General features: G+C 48.3%; 1 protein-coding gene across 1 annotated transcript; it reads right to left on the minus strand.

Annotated features, from left to right (window-relative positions):
* Window positions 1-2,521: 2,521 nt before the first annotated feature.
* On the minus strand, window positions 2,522-15,844 carry CMPK2 (cytidine/uridine monophosphate kinase 2). Its single transcript, XM_025867699.2, has 5 exons — window positions 15,158-15,844; window positions 13,679-13,793; window positions 12,495-12,696; window positions 5,649-5,882; window positions 2,522-4,208 (listed from the first exon to the last, which is right to left on the minus strand). The coding sequence occupies exons 1-5, from the start codon at window positions 15,827-15,829 to the stop codon at window positions 4,091-4,093; spliced, it is 1,341 nt and encodes a 446-aa protein (XP_025723484.1). The 5' UTR covers window positions 15,830-15,844; the 3' UTR covers window positions 2,522-4,090.
* Window positions 15,845-16,164: the final 320 nt, after the last annotated feature.

Below are 16,164 nucleotides of genomic sequence, written 5' to 3' on the forward strand. Positions count from 1 at the left end.
AAAAAGAAGAAGAAGATAGCAGGAGGGGAAGAATGAAGGGGAGTAAGTCGGAGGGGGAGACGAACCATGAGAGACGATGGACTCTGAAAAACAAACTGAGGGTTCTAGAGGGGAGGAGGGTGGGGGGATGGGTTAGCCTGGTGATGGGTATTAAAGAGGGCACATTCTGCGTGGAGCACTGGGTGTTATGCACAAACAATGAATCATGGAACACTACATCAAAAACTAATGATGTAATGTATGGCGATTAACATAACAAAAAAAAAATTTTTTTAAATAAACCAGGCTGTGCAGAATGATTGAGCAAAGGGGGCCCTGACATATGCCCTGAGAGTCCATGGGCCCCCCAGAGAGGAGGATCCAGAACTGAAGCTGGCCACGAGGCCGGCTATGGCTGGAGCTGCATGGAAGACAGACTCAGGAGATCCAAACACCTGTGAGACCCCACAGAGACCAAGCTCATCTTAAAGGACTACAAGGAACACCCAGTTAGAGAGAGGATAATGTGACCACAGGCCCCTTTCCCCTCATCCCCATGGCTGCCTAAATGGCACTCTTGGCTCCAGGGACCCAGATGCAATCTTGAAAAGGTGCCAGGGTGAGGCTTGGAAGATAGGAGAATCTGATCCACTGCGCGTTTTCTCTCCAAGAGTGTGCATTACCTAGAAGGACCGTTAAAAGATCATGTTATATTAAGTTTAAATCTGATAGGACTAAATATTTTTCCTCTATTAACCAGTTATGGTGCTCGTGAGAAAGACCAAATTATTGATAGGCAACATAAAGGGAAACCATTTTCTCCTAGTTGTAGATTACAGCTATAGGCTGAATGGATTTCATGAAGCTTTTAAAGTGACGAAAAAATTAATACCTTCCCGGGAGGGGGGGGGAAGGCCAGCATCCATTTCTCCCCTCCTTGCTCATTCAAGGAAAGTGAACAAAGCTACATTTACTGAAGCCTGAAGGTTCAAATGGACTTGCTGGTGGATATATTTGCCAACATGAAGCAGAGCTTAGTGCCTGGCTCCTAGGTTCAAAGAAAAACAACAGCTTGAATATGAAGAAAGCCTAAGGCCAAAAACACCCTTCTTCCAGCACACCTGCAATCATATTCTGCTCTAATGTGCACAGAGTGCCCATTCCGGAGCTGCCAACCCAACAAGGTGTTGTAAGATCATCTTATAGCTGTATCATCACTTTTTGCTGAAATTTACATCACTGGCTCTCACTGAGAGCAAAGTTTTTTTGATGCTTTACACATTCTTAGGTGCTCTGCATTCTGCTCAGGATTCCATTAAAAGGATTTACCTTGATGTATTTAACAAATACATATTATACACAAATGTACATTATACAGATACATAAATATGCCCCAATTACTTGAAGTATATTATGCACATATAACATTTATATGTGCATCACTGATTATTTCCTTGGTACACATTCCAGAAAGATCCCAGGGCCTAAACACTTTAAAGATGCTACGTAACTGGGGGCCCTGGCTGGCTCCATCGGTAGAGCGTGCAGCTCTTGATCTTGGGGTTGTGATTCAAGCTCCACGTTGGGTGTAGAGATTGCTTTAAAAAAAATAAAATTTTTAATAAAAAAAGATACTACACAATTGCTCTGAGAAGACAAAGATTTCACAAAGAGCAGTGTCAGCAAAAAAGGAGTTTCCACTCTTGAGAACGCAGGCAGGTGCCACTGTGGGGGGCAGGCTGAGGGGGAGGCGGACGGTCCTGTTCTGCCCCACAGCCCCTCCCCAGGCCGACGCGTCTTCAGGGTACCACGTGCATTCATGCCTAGGCCCCATCTACGTTTTCATAAGTAAAGGCAGCCTTCATTCATCCCATTGCTTCTCCATCTCAAGAGCACCACCCTCTTCTCTTGGTCCTGAGAAGGCTCACTATCACCGCTGAATACCAGGCCATGTGAAGGGTTAAAAGGGGAAGGGACATCCCATAAGCCCCTCTGCTCACAGACCACTGGAGGAACCTCTAAGTGGCCAATTGGCCACGTTCACCATAAGGAAGCTCTAGAAATATACTCATGATTCTTAGCAGCCATGTGTCATGTCAAACATTCTATTACTGTAGAAGAAAGGGAGCATAAATATTTGGGACCATGAAAAGTCTGTCACAAGAACAGAAAGGAGAATGAACGTGTCATGAAACGGAGCCAAACAAATGATTCCTTGTCATCAGTTGCTGGGCAGGAGGCACTGTCTTATCTCATGCTTATAAATCATATACCTATCATCGAATAAAAAAAGACCCAAGAGTACAAAGAATTATATCTTCTTTTTAATATCTGCAATGAAGAAAGGATTCCACTTTCCTGAAACCGTTTTTTTAAAACAAAACAAAAACGCCCTCCCTTCCTCTGAAAGCACTTGAACCACAGATTCCCCTTGGCCAGCGAGCTCACACCTTCCCACTTCCTTGACCAAAAACCCCCATCAATGCAAAAGCCCCACTGGACCAGCACCTTTGAACAACCAACATACACTGTGACAACATCATACATTAGAAAATCACAGCAACTTTATTCATTTGCAAGGTACAGAAAGAAAGCATAAAATGTTTGCTTTTCTAGACTGCTGACATAAGATTTTCAAACTGTTTAAATAACACCAATAACATAATTAGATATCACATCTTTCAGAAACCTAATGCTATTTATTGGCTTTAAAAATGTTTTCAACCGAAATCAAGTACATATTTATACATGTAAATATATTATGTAAAAATCACCTGTAATTCCTTTGAAAACAGTATGATAGTTATTAATACTAAACTTTATTATAATTTAAGATTCTATATGATAAACCTGATAAGGCCTTAAATGTAATTATTTGGGGGGAATGTCTAATTTACAAACTTCACCTAGCTTAGAACTGGAAGGAACTTTAGGTAATCACCTGGTTGAGCCAACTACTTAGGACAAACCAAGAATTATCATCACTTCTTAGATCAAGTCACATGAACCACTGAAGTTCAGTGACTCACCCAAGGCCACACAGTTATTAAATTTCCTCCTTCCTCAGCTTTTTTTCCCCTAGGCAAACAGATATCAAAGCTGATTTCATGTGTAAGCATAAGACATTTAAGTGCAAGATAATTTACTAAGAAATCCCATTCCAGGATCCACTGTGCTTATTTAGTAAGATAAATTAAATCTGTGTAATGAAAATACACAACAAGCATTGCATTTAGCTTCTTGGCTCCAATTCTAATTAGCAAAGCAGAGCCCTACACTGAGGAGAAACATGATGTAAATATCAACATAAATATACTGCTCGACTGGCTAAGTTTAATGCATCTTGCTCAGTCCAAAACACTCATTATATCCAAAACCATGTTTTCAGGGGAAAAGAAAGAAATATAAATAAGCAGAACATAATTCAAAGGTTGGTGTATTTGTATTTAGAGCACCTTGGGTTGGCAGTCTCTGTATTTGACTCTGAAGTGCTAACCAAGAGGACCATCTCAGGGGTGGTAGGGCACAAGTCCTAGGTCGTCTTTGTAAGTGTCCTCTACCCAAAGATGGCTCTGTGGGAATGTCCTCAGACAGCCCAGGACACATGGACCCTTTCTCTTCAAGAGTACTTGGCGGGCCAAGTCCCCAGTGATGAAGTGTGGCCATACTGGGAAGAAGGCAAGTCTACCACATGGAGATCTCATCAGTGGCCCAGGTGTAGGCATGGGAGAGGCTGAAGGGGCTTCCACCGATTTGGGAGATCTTCCTGGTTACTTCTGTATACCTCATGCTTTCTGGATGAGACAAAACTTGGAGGGATTTGGTAGGGACGTAGTTAGAAATACATTCCAAGAAAACATTTGTTATACTTGAAGAAAGCAACCACTGATCTCTGGCTGAAACATGACAGTCTCAACCTTGATGGGTCCATTGGTCAAAAGGGAGGACAATGGTTTAAGTAAAATCGAAATGTCTGGTCTCCAGTTTTCTAGGACACACTATGTTTATGCAACAGTAATCTGGGGAAACCAGGTAACCAGTCGTGGGCCTAGATGCATCAAACAACATCAAATCTAACAAAATGTATAATTACATTTTGGAGTAATTACAATTAATTACAATTATTTTGGATTACGCTTAAGACCATCTGGAGGACTTCTTCTCTTGAGGGGCTGGCATCAACCACATGGCAACAAGGGTTCTCCATCCGCTGATAGGACACTTCTACCCTGGAGACAGGCAGAATGAAAGGAGTTGGCTTATTTTTTAACACGGCTCTCCATGCAAACGCTATTTTCCTACCATAACGGACACAGCTTACAGCAAGGGCCCCACCTGGTTTATCTCACTGTTCCCCTCAGCCACTAGCTTTGTCCACGGGAGACATTTGATACATTTTGTTTAATAACTCATAAATTCATAATAAGGCTTAATAGCTAGCCTTTATTGATACCTATTACCTACCAAGCATCAGCATTCTGCATGATTCTTCTGGTTTCATACTCAGGGTGACCTCAGGAAGGGAACCACGTCATCCCCATTTTGCAGAAAAAGTAGCAGAGGCTCAAAGAGATTAACTAATTGGACAACCGGGAAATGTCTCCACGGTCTGCGCCCTGAAGGATCTCAGACAAGCCAGAGGTCCTCCGCACACGCACTGTTTTCATGGCTGAGTCTTCTAAAATTGCGCCAGGTTTCCACATCTCCCTTTGGGGTGCCCTAGCCTTGATACCTCTGAATGAGTGTGCGGACGGCCTGACAGAAGTATGACGGCAGGTGGTTACAACAGTGCCATTTACCACTTCCTAGCTGAGTGAACCAGAGTAAAATTTCTTTTCCCTCTGCCTCCGTCTTCTCATCTGTAAAATGAGGACGGAAATCATGCCTTCCCGGTGAGTCTGTCATGAGGTCTAATTGAATTAGTGCAAGTAAATGGTCTGACATGGTTTCTGTGCGCACCGCAGAGTTGTTATTCAATTATTTGTATAACACAGGATTGTGTTATGATAGCACTGCTATTGTTGTTTATTTATCTAAACTACTCTGCTTTGGCTTGTTGAACCCGTCCTACAGAGCTGACTCATGCTCAGCCATCAAGCAAGAAGACAGCCCAGACTCTCCCGCTAGTGTCTCATAGATTTCTGATGAAAACAAAAGCACTGCTTTTAAAATCAGAAAGACCGTGATTTTAATCCCAGTTTTACTAAAGAGCACCTGGGTCAACCTAGACAAATCACTTAGTCCTTTGAGCCCCAGTTTTGTAAAGTGTAAAATATGGCTCATGTTCACTTGCCAGGATCAGAGAGCATCAGAACGCAAATGCCTGACACACGGGAAGCACCTACCAAGGAAAAGTCACCGCGAGCTCATCAGCACTCTGTGCCCATTACATTAGGACGGGGGAGCCAAGACCCAGGAACGTGCATTGTCTTAGCCAGGTTCACACTGTTCCTGGCACAGCCAGAACTAGAAGGAAGGTCTGAGGCCCAGTCAGATAGCCTGGGGAAACAATACCGTCAGAAGGAGCTGAACCCCCTTGCAGGATATTGTACCATGGGTTTGAAAAATGGGAACGATGTCATTTTCTCCACATTCGTAAAGTCGTAGCTGATCCCAGCTCACCACCATGGCCAGGAACAGGGCCCTGCCATGCACACCGGGACACCTACTTTTGACGGAATATGCTGTTGGCCTCCAGTTCAGCTTCCTCTCTGGTCCTCTCCATGCCCCGGTGCTCAATCCGATGCATCCTCTCCTCGGGACTCACTGTGAGCAGCAAGACCAGGTCGGGCTTGAGCAGGTCCCTAGGCCACTGGTATATAGGATGATGGGCCGGGGGCAGGTGCTGGAGCCCCCCGGTCACCTCGGTGGCTATGGCGTAGGCGGCCGTGCTGTGCCAGTACCTGAGAAGGAGACCAGGAGTGAGTTCTGCATCCACAGAGGCCAGGGTCAAGGTGCACCTGAAAATCAGCTGGGGGAAACCAGGGATGGCTCTGCTCAAGTTTCCTTAGCATTGCACACATCAAATAAATAAAACTAAATCTTATTTTTTTAAGATTTTTTTTTTATTTGAGAGAGAGCAGAGTGAGGGAGAAAAAAACACAAGTCGGGGGGAGGGGCAGAGGGAGAGGGAGAAGCAGGCTTCCCGCTGAGCCAGGAGCCCGACGCAGGACTCGATCTCAGGACCCTGGGATCATGACCTGAGCCGAAGGTCGAAGCTTCACCGACTGAGCCACCCAGTCGCCCCTAAATCTTGTTTTTAAAGTATTTATAAAATGCAAAAAATAAACCGAAGTCAGCAACCACAATGAGAATGCAACGGGCTCTTCAGAGAGCGACGCTGACTCAGCTGACACCCCATTGTCACGTCTCTCTGGCCTGGTCTACATTGCCTTCTGGGAAAGGGAGGGCGACCGGGAGGAGAGATGTGCTTGGTAGTCCCCTTGCATCTGATCTTGTGTCTCGGCCACATAAAAATCTGTGGATGAAATCCATGTTCTGGGGACCCTGGCGAGGCGGCCTTTGTCCTGCCCAGCGCCCAGCCTCTCACTGTGTGTCAACACCTGTCAGGGAGGGAAATGAACACAAATACGCCCTCCACTACTCTGTGAAATCCTCCCTGAGTGAAGCGGGGCCCTCTTGACTGGCTCATCTTAAATGGTGGCAGAGGGAGGAAAAGAAAATCACAACAATAAAAGACAATCTATTTCGAAATGCCCCATGGCTTTCCACTGCCTGCCAGAAACATCCAGCCTAACTAAGACACAGAACAGTGTTCAGGGTGTGCACCCAGGCACGCTGAATCACAGGAGCCTGTCTTCATGCTCTTTCCTCCAGCGGGAGTGAGCTTCTCAGCGAGCAGAACTCCTACTCTACCTGCAGAGCCCTGCTCAGATGAGCCCCTCCCCCCATGGTTCCCTCTTCTGGGCCCTCAATGTCTTTCATGGTCGACTTCCACCGAAGAGCTTCTCATGGTAAAGAAAAGCAATTTGTCTATAAGTATGACCGCTTTCCACTCCTCCCTTAGAAAATTCCTTTTTTAGTCACCTCTGCATTCCCAAACCTGAAACCAGTGTCTGGCTCGCAGTCAGTATGCAGTAAATGTTCTTTGGGTGTGCAAATGCATGAATTGGAATCAGTTTATTAATCAGCATACCCCATTATAATCTTGCCCTGTTCATGTCATATTCCAATCTTAAGCGACTAAATGCAAAACTTCAAATACAGTATCAAAGGACTATCATGTACAACAGATATTTATGAAATTCTTATAAACATCCCAATGTAGAGAAGTACCTATGGCCCCATCCTGGTCTGTATTTCAATTTACCGCCTTCAGTGTTTTAAAATCCTAAATTCTGGGGGTGCCTGGGTGGCACAGTTGATTAAGCATCCATCTCTTGGTTTCGGCTCAGGTCACGATCTCGAGGGTGTGAGATCAAGCCCTGCGTGGGGCTCTGCGCTCAGCCTGCAGTCTGCTTGGGATTCTCTCTCTCCCTCTCTCTCTGACCCTTCCCCCCACTTTCCTGCACACGTGCTCTCTCTCTCTCTCCAAAATAACTAAATCTTTTAAAAGAAAAAATAAATAAATAAAATCCTAAATTTTTGACCATTTTATATTTGAACTTCTTTTCACAGTGAAAAGGATGTACTGGGATCTACAAAATAAATTCACAGTGCTTTCTGAGCTATGTATTGATTTATCCCCTGACCGCTACTGGCTCTGTGGACACAGGTAACTCATTTAAGCCAATATAGCCTCAACTTCCCCATCTGGACAACGAAAAGCATGCAACTTTTGTTTCCCTCCACAGTTGCTATAAAAAGAGACAAGTCCTGGGGCGCCTGGGTGGCTCAGTGTTAAGTGTCTGCCTTCGGCTCATGATCCCAGGGCCCAGGGACTGAGCCCCGCATCGGGCTCCCTGCTCGGCAGGAAGCCTGCTTCTCCCTCTCCCATTCCTCCTGTTTGTGTTCCTGCTCTCACTAGTTCTTTGTCAAATAAATAAATAAATAATCTTTTTAAAAAAATAAATAAAAAATAAAAAGAGACAAGTCCTTTAAAAACTGTATCACCCTGTCATTATAAGACAATACTATTCTTACTGGACACCGGTTTTAACTAAAGCTGCATTTGCAAATGATGGTAATACAGACAATACTGAAAAGGACCAAAAACATTAATTTGGGAGGTGGTCAATTCCAATACCATCCACCCTTCCAAGCCCCGTCCACCTCCAGAAGTGTGTGCTGCAAACCCCCAGCCTCCACAGCGGCTAGCTCCTGGAGTCCCACCCAGGAGTCTGCTCTCTATCACGTCCCTGATTCACCACCTACAAACGTGCACTTCCCCTTCTCTGTGAGATGCGTCTGGTCTCCCAAGCTGAATAAATCCATGCAGGGTCCAGGCGCTCTTTTTCTTGGCAGCCAAACTACAATTTGCTCTGCATTTTGCACGTGTCCCATTTTCACTGAATTAAATACTCAGCTATGAATACAGAGGCTGATATCATCTTCATTTTAAAAGCCTTCTTTTTGTGGAAAAACCATCCGCAAGAATAGACTTTTAAAGGTAATGAGGGTGATTAAGTTGCCAACCTTAACCACAGTCACCATCAAAAATGACTCTGCCGCCCTCATTTGTTCAGCTAGATGATGGTGTAGTCTAAAATGGATTTCATTAAAATCTTTACACATGAACAAAACCCACCCAGACAACAAATAACCGCTCTTTTCTTCTCATTTGACAAGGTGATACAGTATCTCTCTAAAGAACAAAATTGCCAACAATTCACAGACACAAAGAAGAAAAAGCAAGGGAAGAATCAGAGCCCTGCCTTCTACAGCTGGGACTCTCTCACTAGCAACACTGCAGCTCATTCTAAATAATCACACCCACTGGCCACCAATTTCAGACTCTCCACCATTTAGAATTTTCCACTCCTGCCATCAGGCAAGCCACATCAGTTCAAATCAAATGCAATTTGCCGACACATTGTACACAGCTTATATAATAATGCTTTATATCTTAATAGCAATTTGCTATTGCAAAGCACTTCCCCGTGTATCAACCCATCGGATATTCACCACAGGTTTTAGTGGTAGGCAGGGAAGGGATATGGGGTATCTCCATTTAACACATTAGGAAATTGGGAGCAGAGAGGATAGGTATCTCACTACACACAGAAGCCAGTGCAACTCCAGGGACATCTGAAGAAATCATGTGCCTCAGGGAGTCGCCCTGTATTAGGAAAAGTATAGTCTGTCTCCTTGAAAAAGGACACTGTATGAAGAAAAAAGATCTGAGATATGGTAGGTAGATTCAGACACATTAATAATGGGGTAAAAACATCCCACAGGTGAAGAAGTCCCACAAAGGAATGCAATTTCTTACCCTTCTCCAGGATCCCCTATAACTCGCAACCCTGAAATAACGATCTTGCCACCCCCAGCATTAAAACTACCTGCTGGTGTCATAGCTTAGAGGACAGCCCTGGCCTTCTAACTTATTTTTACTGTGTTCATCTTGGCTGGCAACCCACCACCTCCCATTTTATTCCCTACACACGCTCTGAACCGCCTTTTCATGGAATATTTCAGAGATACAGAAAAGTATACAGAGAAAGATATTTCAAGAAAGGGGTAGAAGTTTCCAGTTATGGCAAACTAGCTTGCAACTGATCAACTTAGCCACCAGGAACCAGTGGAGACCCTCAAAAAAAAAGGCAGGCAATTCTAGATGTTGACAAGGACACCAGCCACAGGAAATTCTCCAACACTGCTGGGGGGCAGGGGCGGTCATGGTGCGTGGCTCCAACCACTTCAGAAAACTTTTTGCAGTACCTGCTAAAGCTGAACACGCATGAACCCCACGTCCCTACAGTTCCACTCCTGGGAATCTATGCACCAAAACTGCATATGTACCTGCACCCAAGTTATGTACAAAATACTAATAGGGGCGCCTGGCTGGCTCGGTCAGTGGAGCGTCCAATTCTTGGCTTCAGCTCAGGTCATGATCTCAGGGTCATGAGATCAAGCCTGGGGAGTCGGCTTCTGAGCTCAGCACAGGGTCTGCTGAAGGTTCTCTCCCTCCCCCGCTTCCCCTCCCCCCCCCCCCCCCCCCCCCCCCCCCCTCTCTCTATCAAAAAAAAAAAAAAAAAAACGCATATTCATAGCAGCGAGGCGAGTCTCCTATGTGGCAAGAAGGAAGTCAGGTGCCAGGAGTACTAAGGTACAGACTATTACACAGTGATGGAGGTCGGGCAGTGCTCACTACGGGGGAGCGGAGGTGAGGGAAGAATGGGCAAGGACTGGGAAGGAGAATGACCCGGCTTTATGGGGTGTGGTAACGTTCTAAGTCTGGATGTGGGTGCAGGCATCCGGACTTGGGTGTGTTCATTGCTTGAAATTCCTTGAGATTTACATTTAGGATTAGTGCTTTTTCCTGAATACTTGTCATACTTCAATACAACTGCTTATCTTTCCAAAAATAAGTAAAATTGCGGAGAGCAATACACATTCACTGAACATTAAGCAATAATTCAGTTGCAGTTTCCGACCTTTTGTACGGTGCATCAACTGCATTTCTCTCTCCTTGGTACTGTTAAGTTTGTTCAGTATCCTTTCTCCCCTCTGGACTCTACAGTTTGTCATTATTTGGCATGTATTCTACTGAACCCCTATCTGCAACATGATGTTCTCAGTCAAAATGAGGGTTTTGCGTTTTATGCACGCTGATGCAGTGTACTGACTTATGTTGCTGAATGGTGCTCCATTTCACAAATATGCTAGCATTTATGTGCCCTTTCTTCTACTGATGGGCTCTCGGTTTTTGAAATTTTTCAATATTATGAACACAGCTGAGGGAGGGTTGCTGGAGCGGAGGGGGGTGGGGGATGGGGTGGCTGGGGGATGGACATTGGGGACAGTATGTGATGAAATGAGCACTGGGTGTTATATAAGACTGACGAGGGGCGCCTGGGTGGCTCAGTCGGTTGAGCATCTGCCTTCGGCTCAGGTCATGATCCAGGAGTCCCAGGATCGAGCCCCACATTGGGCTCCCTGCTCAGCGGGGAGTCTGCTTCTCCCTCTGCCCTCACCCGGCTCATGCTGTGCTCTCTCTCACTCTCTCTCTCAAATAAATAAATAAAAGCTTCAAAAAAAAAAGACTGATGAATCACTGAACTCTACTTCGGAAACTAATAATACACTATGTGCTAATTAACAGAATTTAAGTAAAAAATAAAAAGAAATAAATTTTTAAAAAAGAAAGAAATTTTAAAGAAGAAACTTTTGCATTTCGTCAGGAGGTGAAAGCAGTGTTCGCTTTGCTGTCCCTTTCAGATCGCTCTCTGAGCCCCATGTCCACCCCCACCAGCACCTTGTAGGGCTTCTAGCCACCCCCATGATCTCCAGCTCTGAGTCTCAGCGCATTTTCATTGGTTCTCACCTACCTGATGAGAGCAAAATGGGATCTCACCATGACTGTAATTTCCATTAGCACCGAGTTGGGTGATTTTAAGCCGAGGATGACGTGCTTGCCATACACTTCAATCATTCTTGTGGTATTTTAAGCTACTTCTTAGGTATGCAATTTTAAAAATCTAAAGCAGTTTACGTCACTCCATTATCTGAAACCTTCCAATGGCTCCCCTCTGCACCCAGAATAAAATCGGCACTAACTTGGCACATGGGCTCTGCTGTTCTATCCCCTGCCTCTCTCTGGCCATTCGTCCAGAAAACAGCCCCTCGTCCACTATGTGCTCATCACACTGGCCTATTTCTAGTCCTTGAATATGCTACCTTCTTTCTCTCTGTAGGCTTTGCTCCTGCTGACTCCTCTCTCCATAATGCTGCTACTCCATAGTTTTCATTCCCATCTCTTTGGGGGCATTCAGAACTCAGATCAGCGTTACTTCCTTAGAGAGGCCATCCTCAGCCCATACCCACCTTGATTTATCCTCTTCAGAGTATTTATCATTCTCTGATATTATCATATGTCTTTATGCACTTGACTGTTCTCCTGCAACAGTAGGTTTGCTCCATGAAAGCAGAGCATCATCGTCTAGCTCATTTCCCGATGAATCCCCTAAATTGAGAACAGTCTTTGGCACACAGCAGATGCCCAATAAATGTTTTATAAATAAGCTGATGAACAAATGAACTACTGGAAGCATCGATTTCTAAAGCAGAGGCTTTGTCAATATCCCCCAGATGCTATTTCTAGCTTAGTCAGTGGCAAGTTACTTAACCCTTGTAAGACCTAGGCTTCTCATCAGTAAATTGGGGATAACATTTAGTATCCACCTAACCATGCAATTGTTCCAGATACAGTAAAATATATTTATGCTCTTAGCAAAATGCCAGCCTGTGGTGTAGGTAATTAAATCATAGACATTATTCCTATTATTATCATAATACAGTTTGACTTAATAAACACAGGTGTATACTTGCATATATAGGTAAAGACACACACCCTCAGGGAGAAAACGCCAAATTCACAGCATCTTTACACCTACCTGTCTACAATCACAGGAGATTTGGTAGATTCTTTAGTTATTTCAGAAGCCACGATATAATTGCCCAAAGAGTAAAAAGCTCTTCTAATGATAGTTGGTTCATCATCAAAGATTTTCCTCCACTGGCTGATGCAAGCGGGTGGCGACTTTAAAAGCACAGCGTTGAGAGAGTCTGAAACCGACTGGGTCACAGTGGTTTTGCCTGCAGAAAAGACACAAACATAGCGCTCCGTTACCATAGCCACCAAATGGCTCCCAAATGCTCATATTAGCCCAGAAAGAGCAGAGACACTCCATCCACCTGTAAATCAAAGCAGTTCATTGCCTACTATGATTCTTGATTTAAAAAAAAAAAAAAAAAAAAAAAAAGACGCAGACTTTTAGGACCCGGGGTTTCCTCTACGTGGTATCATAACACTTGGAAGAAAACCCAAATGGTGCTCTTGTTTACAAATTAATGATAAACTCTGGCGTAGACCTCCGGGCCTGGGAAAACCTCCACCTGGTTCCTCAAAACACTCGGCACCTGCTGCGGAGGGAGCCGCGCCTCACGCTCAACCACGTGACGTCTGCCCCAAGCTGGACCTCGTCCTTGGCTGGATCCTGCTGCCCTTGGCGCCTTGCTTCTCCTGTTCTTTGTGTTTGGGGCTAGGTGTGAGTTGTCCGTTGTGTTTTGGTATCTGTTTGGCAGCTCCAAGGCTTTTTCCCCTCCGCTCCCTAGTTCTTCCTAATTTTGCTCCAAAAGGGTCCTCTGAACGGCCCGTGGTTCCCAGATACCCCAGTCTGGCTCCAGTCCCTTCACTTTCGCCCACGCTGTTTCTTCTGTCGGGGAGGACCGCTTCTGCCCTCCTCACCTGCGCTTCTCTCATCTACACCGAAAACAGTCCCGGTGTCAGCCCTTCCAGAGCTGTCCCTGACCATGGCTCTGTTCCCCACACCGAGGCTGCATTAAGTGCCTTCTCGTGGTCACCGGAGCACCTGAGGCCCAGGCTCCCCTGGCCTCCCACCGAAGGTCTTATTCGTCTTTGTATCCCGGGCCTGCCGAGCTCCGTGCCTGGCACACACTAGAGACTGACATGAAGCTTATGAATTGAACTCTGTATCAAGTTTTACTTACTAAAGGCCTGTCTGTTCCTGCAAGGGATCAATTAATCGCATTGTCTGTAACTCAAAGGTAATATTACCTGTGGCATCCAGTCCTTCGATGGCAATGACCGGGAACTTTCCTTTCCGGGCCTGCTCCGGGCACTGGTCAACCAGGTCAAGCACTGCCTGGGCTTCAGGAATGAAGGGTATACACTGCGAAACAATGTCTGTGCATCAGCAGTGAAGCAATGGGGCTTTTGCAATCTCTAACTGCTGAGAACAAGATTGCCCAATGCTAATATGGCATAAGTTGTGTTTGACACCGTGCCAAATCCATAGTATTTTGAACCTGGGAAGGGCTGAATTCCTTCATTTTGTACTGAATAGCTGTACCTCAAAAAAGGCGATAGCGGCTGAGATCAGTCAGCCTGCAACCCACACTGACCAGCTACCCCAGAGGAGGAAGGACAGGCAAGACCGCGAGCGCGGAGCAGGGTGACCCAGCGACAGCGAAACTGTAGCACGCGGAAAATCAGCTCCGGCCCTAGCTCCCGGTAGCAGTCAGCACCGTCCCCTCCTAACCGCTAGGGGGCGGAGAAGAGAGCCGCGCGCCGCGCTCACCGGGTGAGTCGCGCGGGCGTCCCGGGCATTCTGAGCTCCCACCTCCGCTGTCCCGCACCGCTCACCGCGGCCTCTCTGCAGAGAGGCCCGCACGTTTGTGCATGTGTGTGCTTCATCTTCTAAGTGCTTTCGAGGATTAACATGGCCAGCCTTCACGGTAACTCGGTGCGGGTGGCAGCATTATTATTCCCCTCTACGAACTAAGGAAACTGAGGCGGGGGGGCGGGGGGGATAAGAAACTGAAAGTGACCCAGGTAATAAATGCTGCGTTGGGATTTAAAGCCAAGCGATTGTCCTGCCCTTTTAAACCGCCTCGTAACACAATCCTAAAAGCTTGCAAAATGCACTAAATTCCACAGTGCAGCCTCAGAAAGCCGAGTCTGGACACCCCAGGCCCCGCCCAGGCTGCGCTGGGAAAGAACCTTCGCTCTCCTTCCCTGAGCACCTGCTGTGTGCCAGAGCTCTGATTGTCCTGACCAAGGCAAGGCAAGGGATTCACAGACCAAAGGGAGAACAGAGGGGTCGTGCGACCTGGACCGGCAGCCAGTAAGCAGGCAGTCACTGTTTTAGAACAAGGTTCTGGAACCCCAAACTCATGCCTTTTTCTCACCAAAACCATGCCTCAGCCTCCCAGATGGCATGATCCTCCCCGCACCCGGCTGCCTCTTCCCTCTGAGGCGCCTTCTGCACGCATTCAGAGCAGGCCTGGCGAGCGTGGCCTTGGGACATCAGTTCCCGCCTCGGATGGGAAGGTCCTGGCGGCCAAGAATGGAGAAAAGAGCCGCAGTGTCTAAACCAGAGTCTGGCACTCAGGCGGCCTGGTGTGTCGACGGCGTCAATCAGTTCCCTGGGCAACAGAGGCCAGGCTGGAGAGGCCAGCCCCGGAGAGCGCGCGCCCCGTCCACTCCCTGTCTGGGGGACCCACCCCGAGTGTCCGGAAGGGGCAGAACTCTTACCGCCTCCAGAACGGCGCGGGCGGCCTCCCGGTGCGGGAAGACCCCAGAGCTGGGCAGGTCGGGCACCACCGGGTGCAGGGCGGGCTCCGGGGCGGACACGACGCGCTCGCGGGGGCCCACCTGCCGCCACCCCGCGCCGTCCCGCAGCTCCCACAGGCGCTGCCACACCTGAAGGCGCGCGTCGCCCACGAACTCGCCCAGACGCGGGCCCTCCGGGGACTCGCCGAGCAGGGAGAACAACGCGCGCCGGGTGTCGGGGCTGTCGCTGGGGTCGTGGAGCAGGAAGCCGTGCTGCACGCCGCCCGCCCCGCCGCCGGGGCCGTAGCACAGCAGCGGGCGCAGCCGGCACCGGCGGAGGGGGTCGCGGCGCAGCTGGTGCAGCAGGCGCTGGTGCAACCGCGCCGCCCGCACCCGGGCCGCGCAGTCCCCGCCCGGCGCCAGCGGCACGCACAGCGAGTAGCTGCGGCCGGGCGGGCCCAGGAGCGCGGCCGCGCGGGGGTCGGGGAGCGCGCCGGGGGCGTCGCCGCCGACGGCGAAGTGAGCTAACGTGCAGCCCGGCAGCTCCAGCGCGAAGCGGTGCGGCGGCGCCATGGCCGGAGCGCAGGCCCCGCGTCGCGGCCCCGAGAGGCGCCCGAGCAGCAGTGGGGAGCGCGGGCGGAGGGCGGAGGCCATGGGCTCGTCCGGTCCCGCCCCCGCCGCTCTCGGGCCGCCACCGCCACCGGGGAAACGAAAGCTAAGGGATGGGGGCGGGCGGGGCTGGGGGCACCCTCTGGCGGCCTCGGCCCCCTCTGCCCGCTCGGGTTCCGCGCCCCGAACGGCGGCGGCGGGGAGGGAGCGGCCGCAGGTGGCGGGCGCGGTCCCGGCTGCCACCCGGAGGGTGCTCTCGGCCCGGCGCTGCGTGCGGGGAAGCGGCCGGTGGCCCCAGGCCCTGCACTGATTCCTCCTCTGTTGTTTACGTCCCGGGTGTGCGCGCGCGCGCGTGTGTGTATGTGAGTGTGTCCCGGAGA

This window comes from Callorhinus ursinus, unplaced genomic scaffold (genome assembly GCF_003265705.2).
Source record: "Callorhinus ursinus isolate GAN/ISIS: 27379988/994484 unplaced genomic scaffold, GSC_fseal_2.0 scaffold10, whole genome shotgun sequence".
Taxonomy (NCBI): domain Eukaryota; kingdom Metazoa; phylum Chordata; class Mammalia; order Carnivora; family Otariidae; genus Callorhinus; species Callorhinus ursinus.

What these genes read in the sequence shown, in the direction of transcription:
- CMPK2 (XM_025867699.2), bottom strand. Translation starts at nt 15,829, where the DNA reads ATGGCCTCCGCCCTCCGCCCGCGCTCCCCACTGCTGCTCGGGCGCCTC. An exon ending in TCTCCTGTGATTGTAGACAG is followed by an intron (nt 5,883 to 12,494) that starts GTAGGTGTAAAG and finishes TCTCCTTCTCAG; the next exon opens with GTACTGGCACAGCACGGCCG. An exon ending in AACAGCATATTCCGTCAAAA is followed by an intron (nt 4,209 to 5,648) that starts GTAGGTGTCCCG and finishes GCCTGTCTCCAG; the next exon opens with GGTAGAAGTGTCCTATCAGC.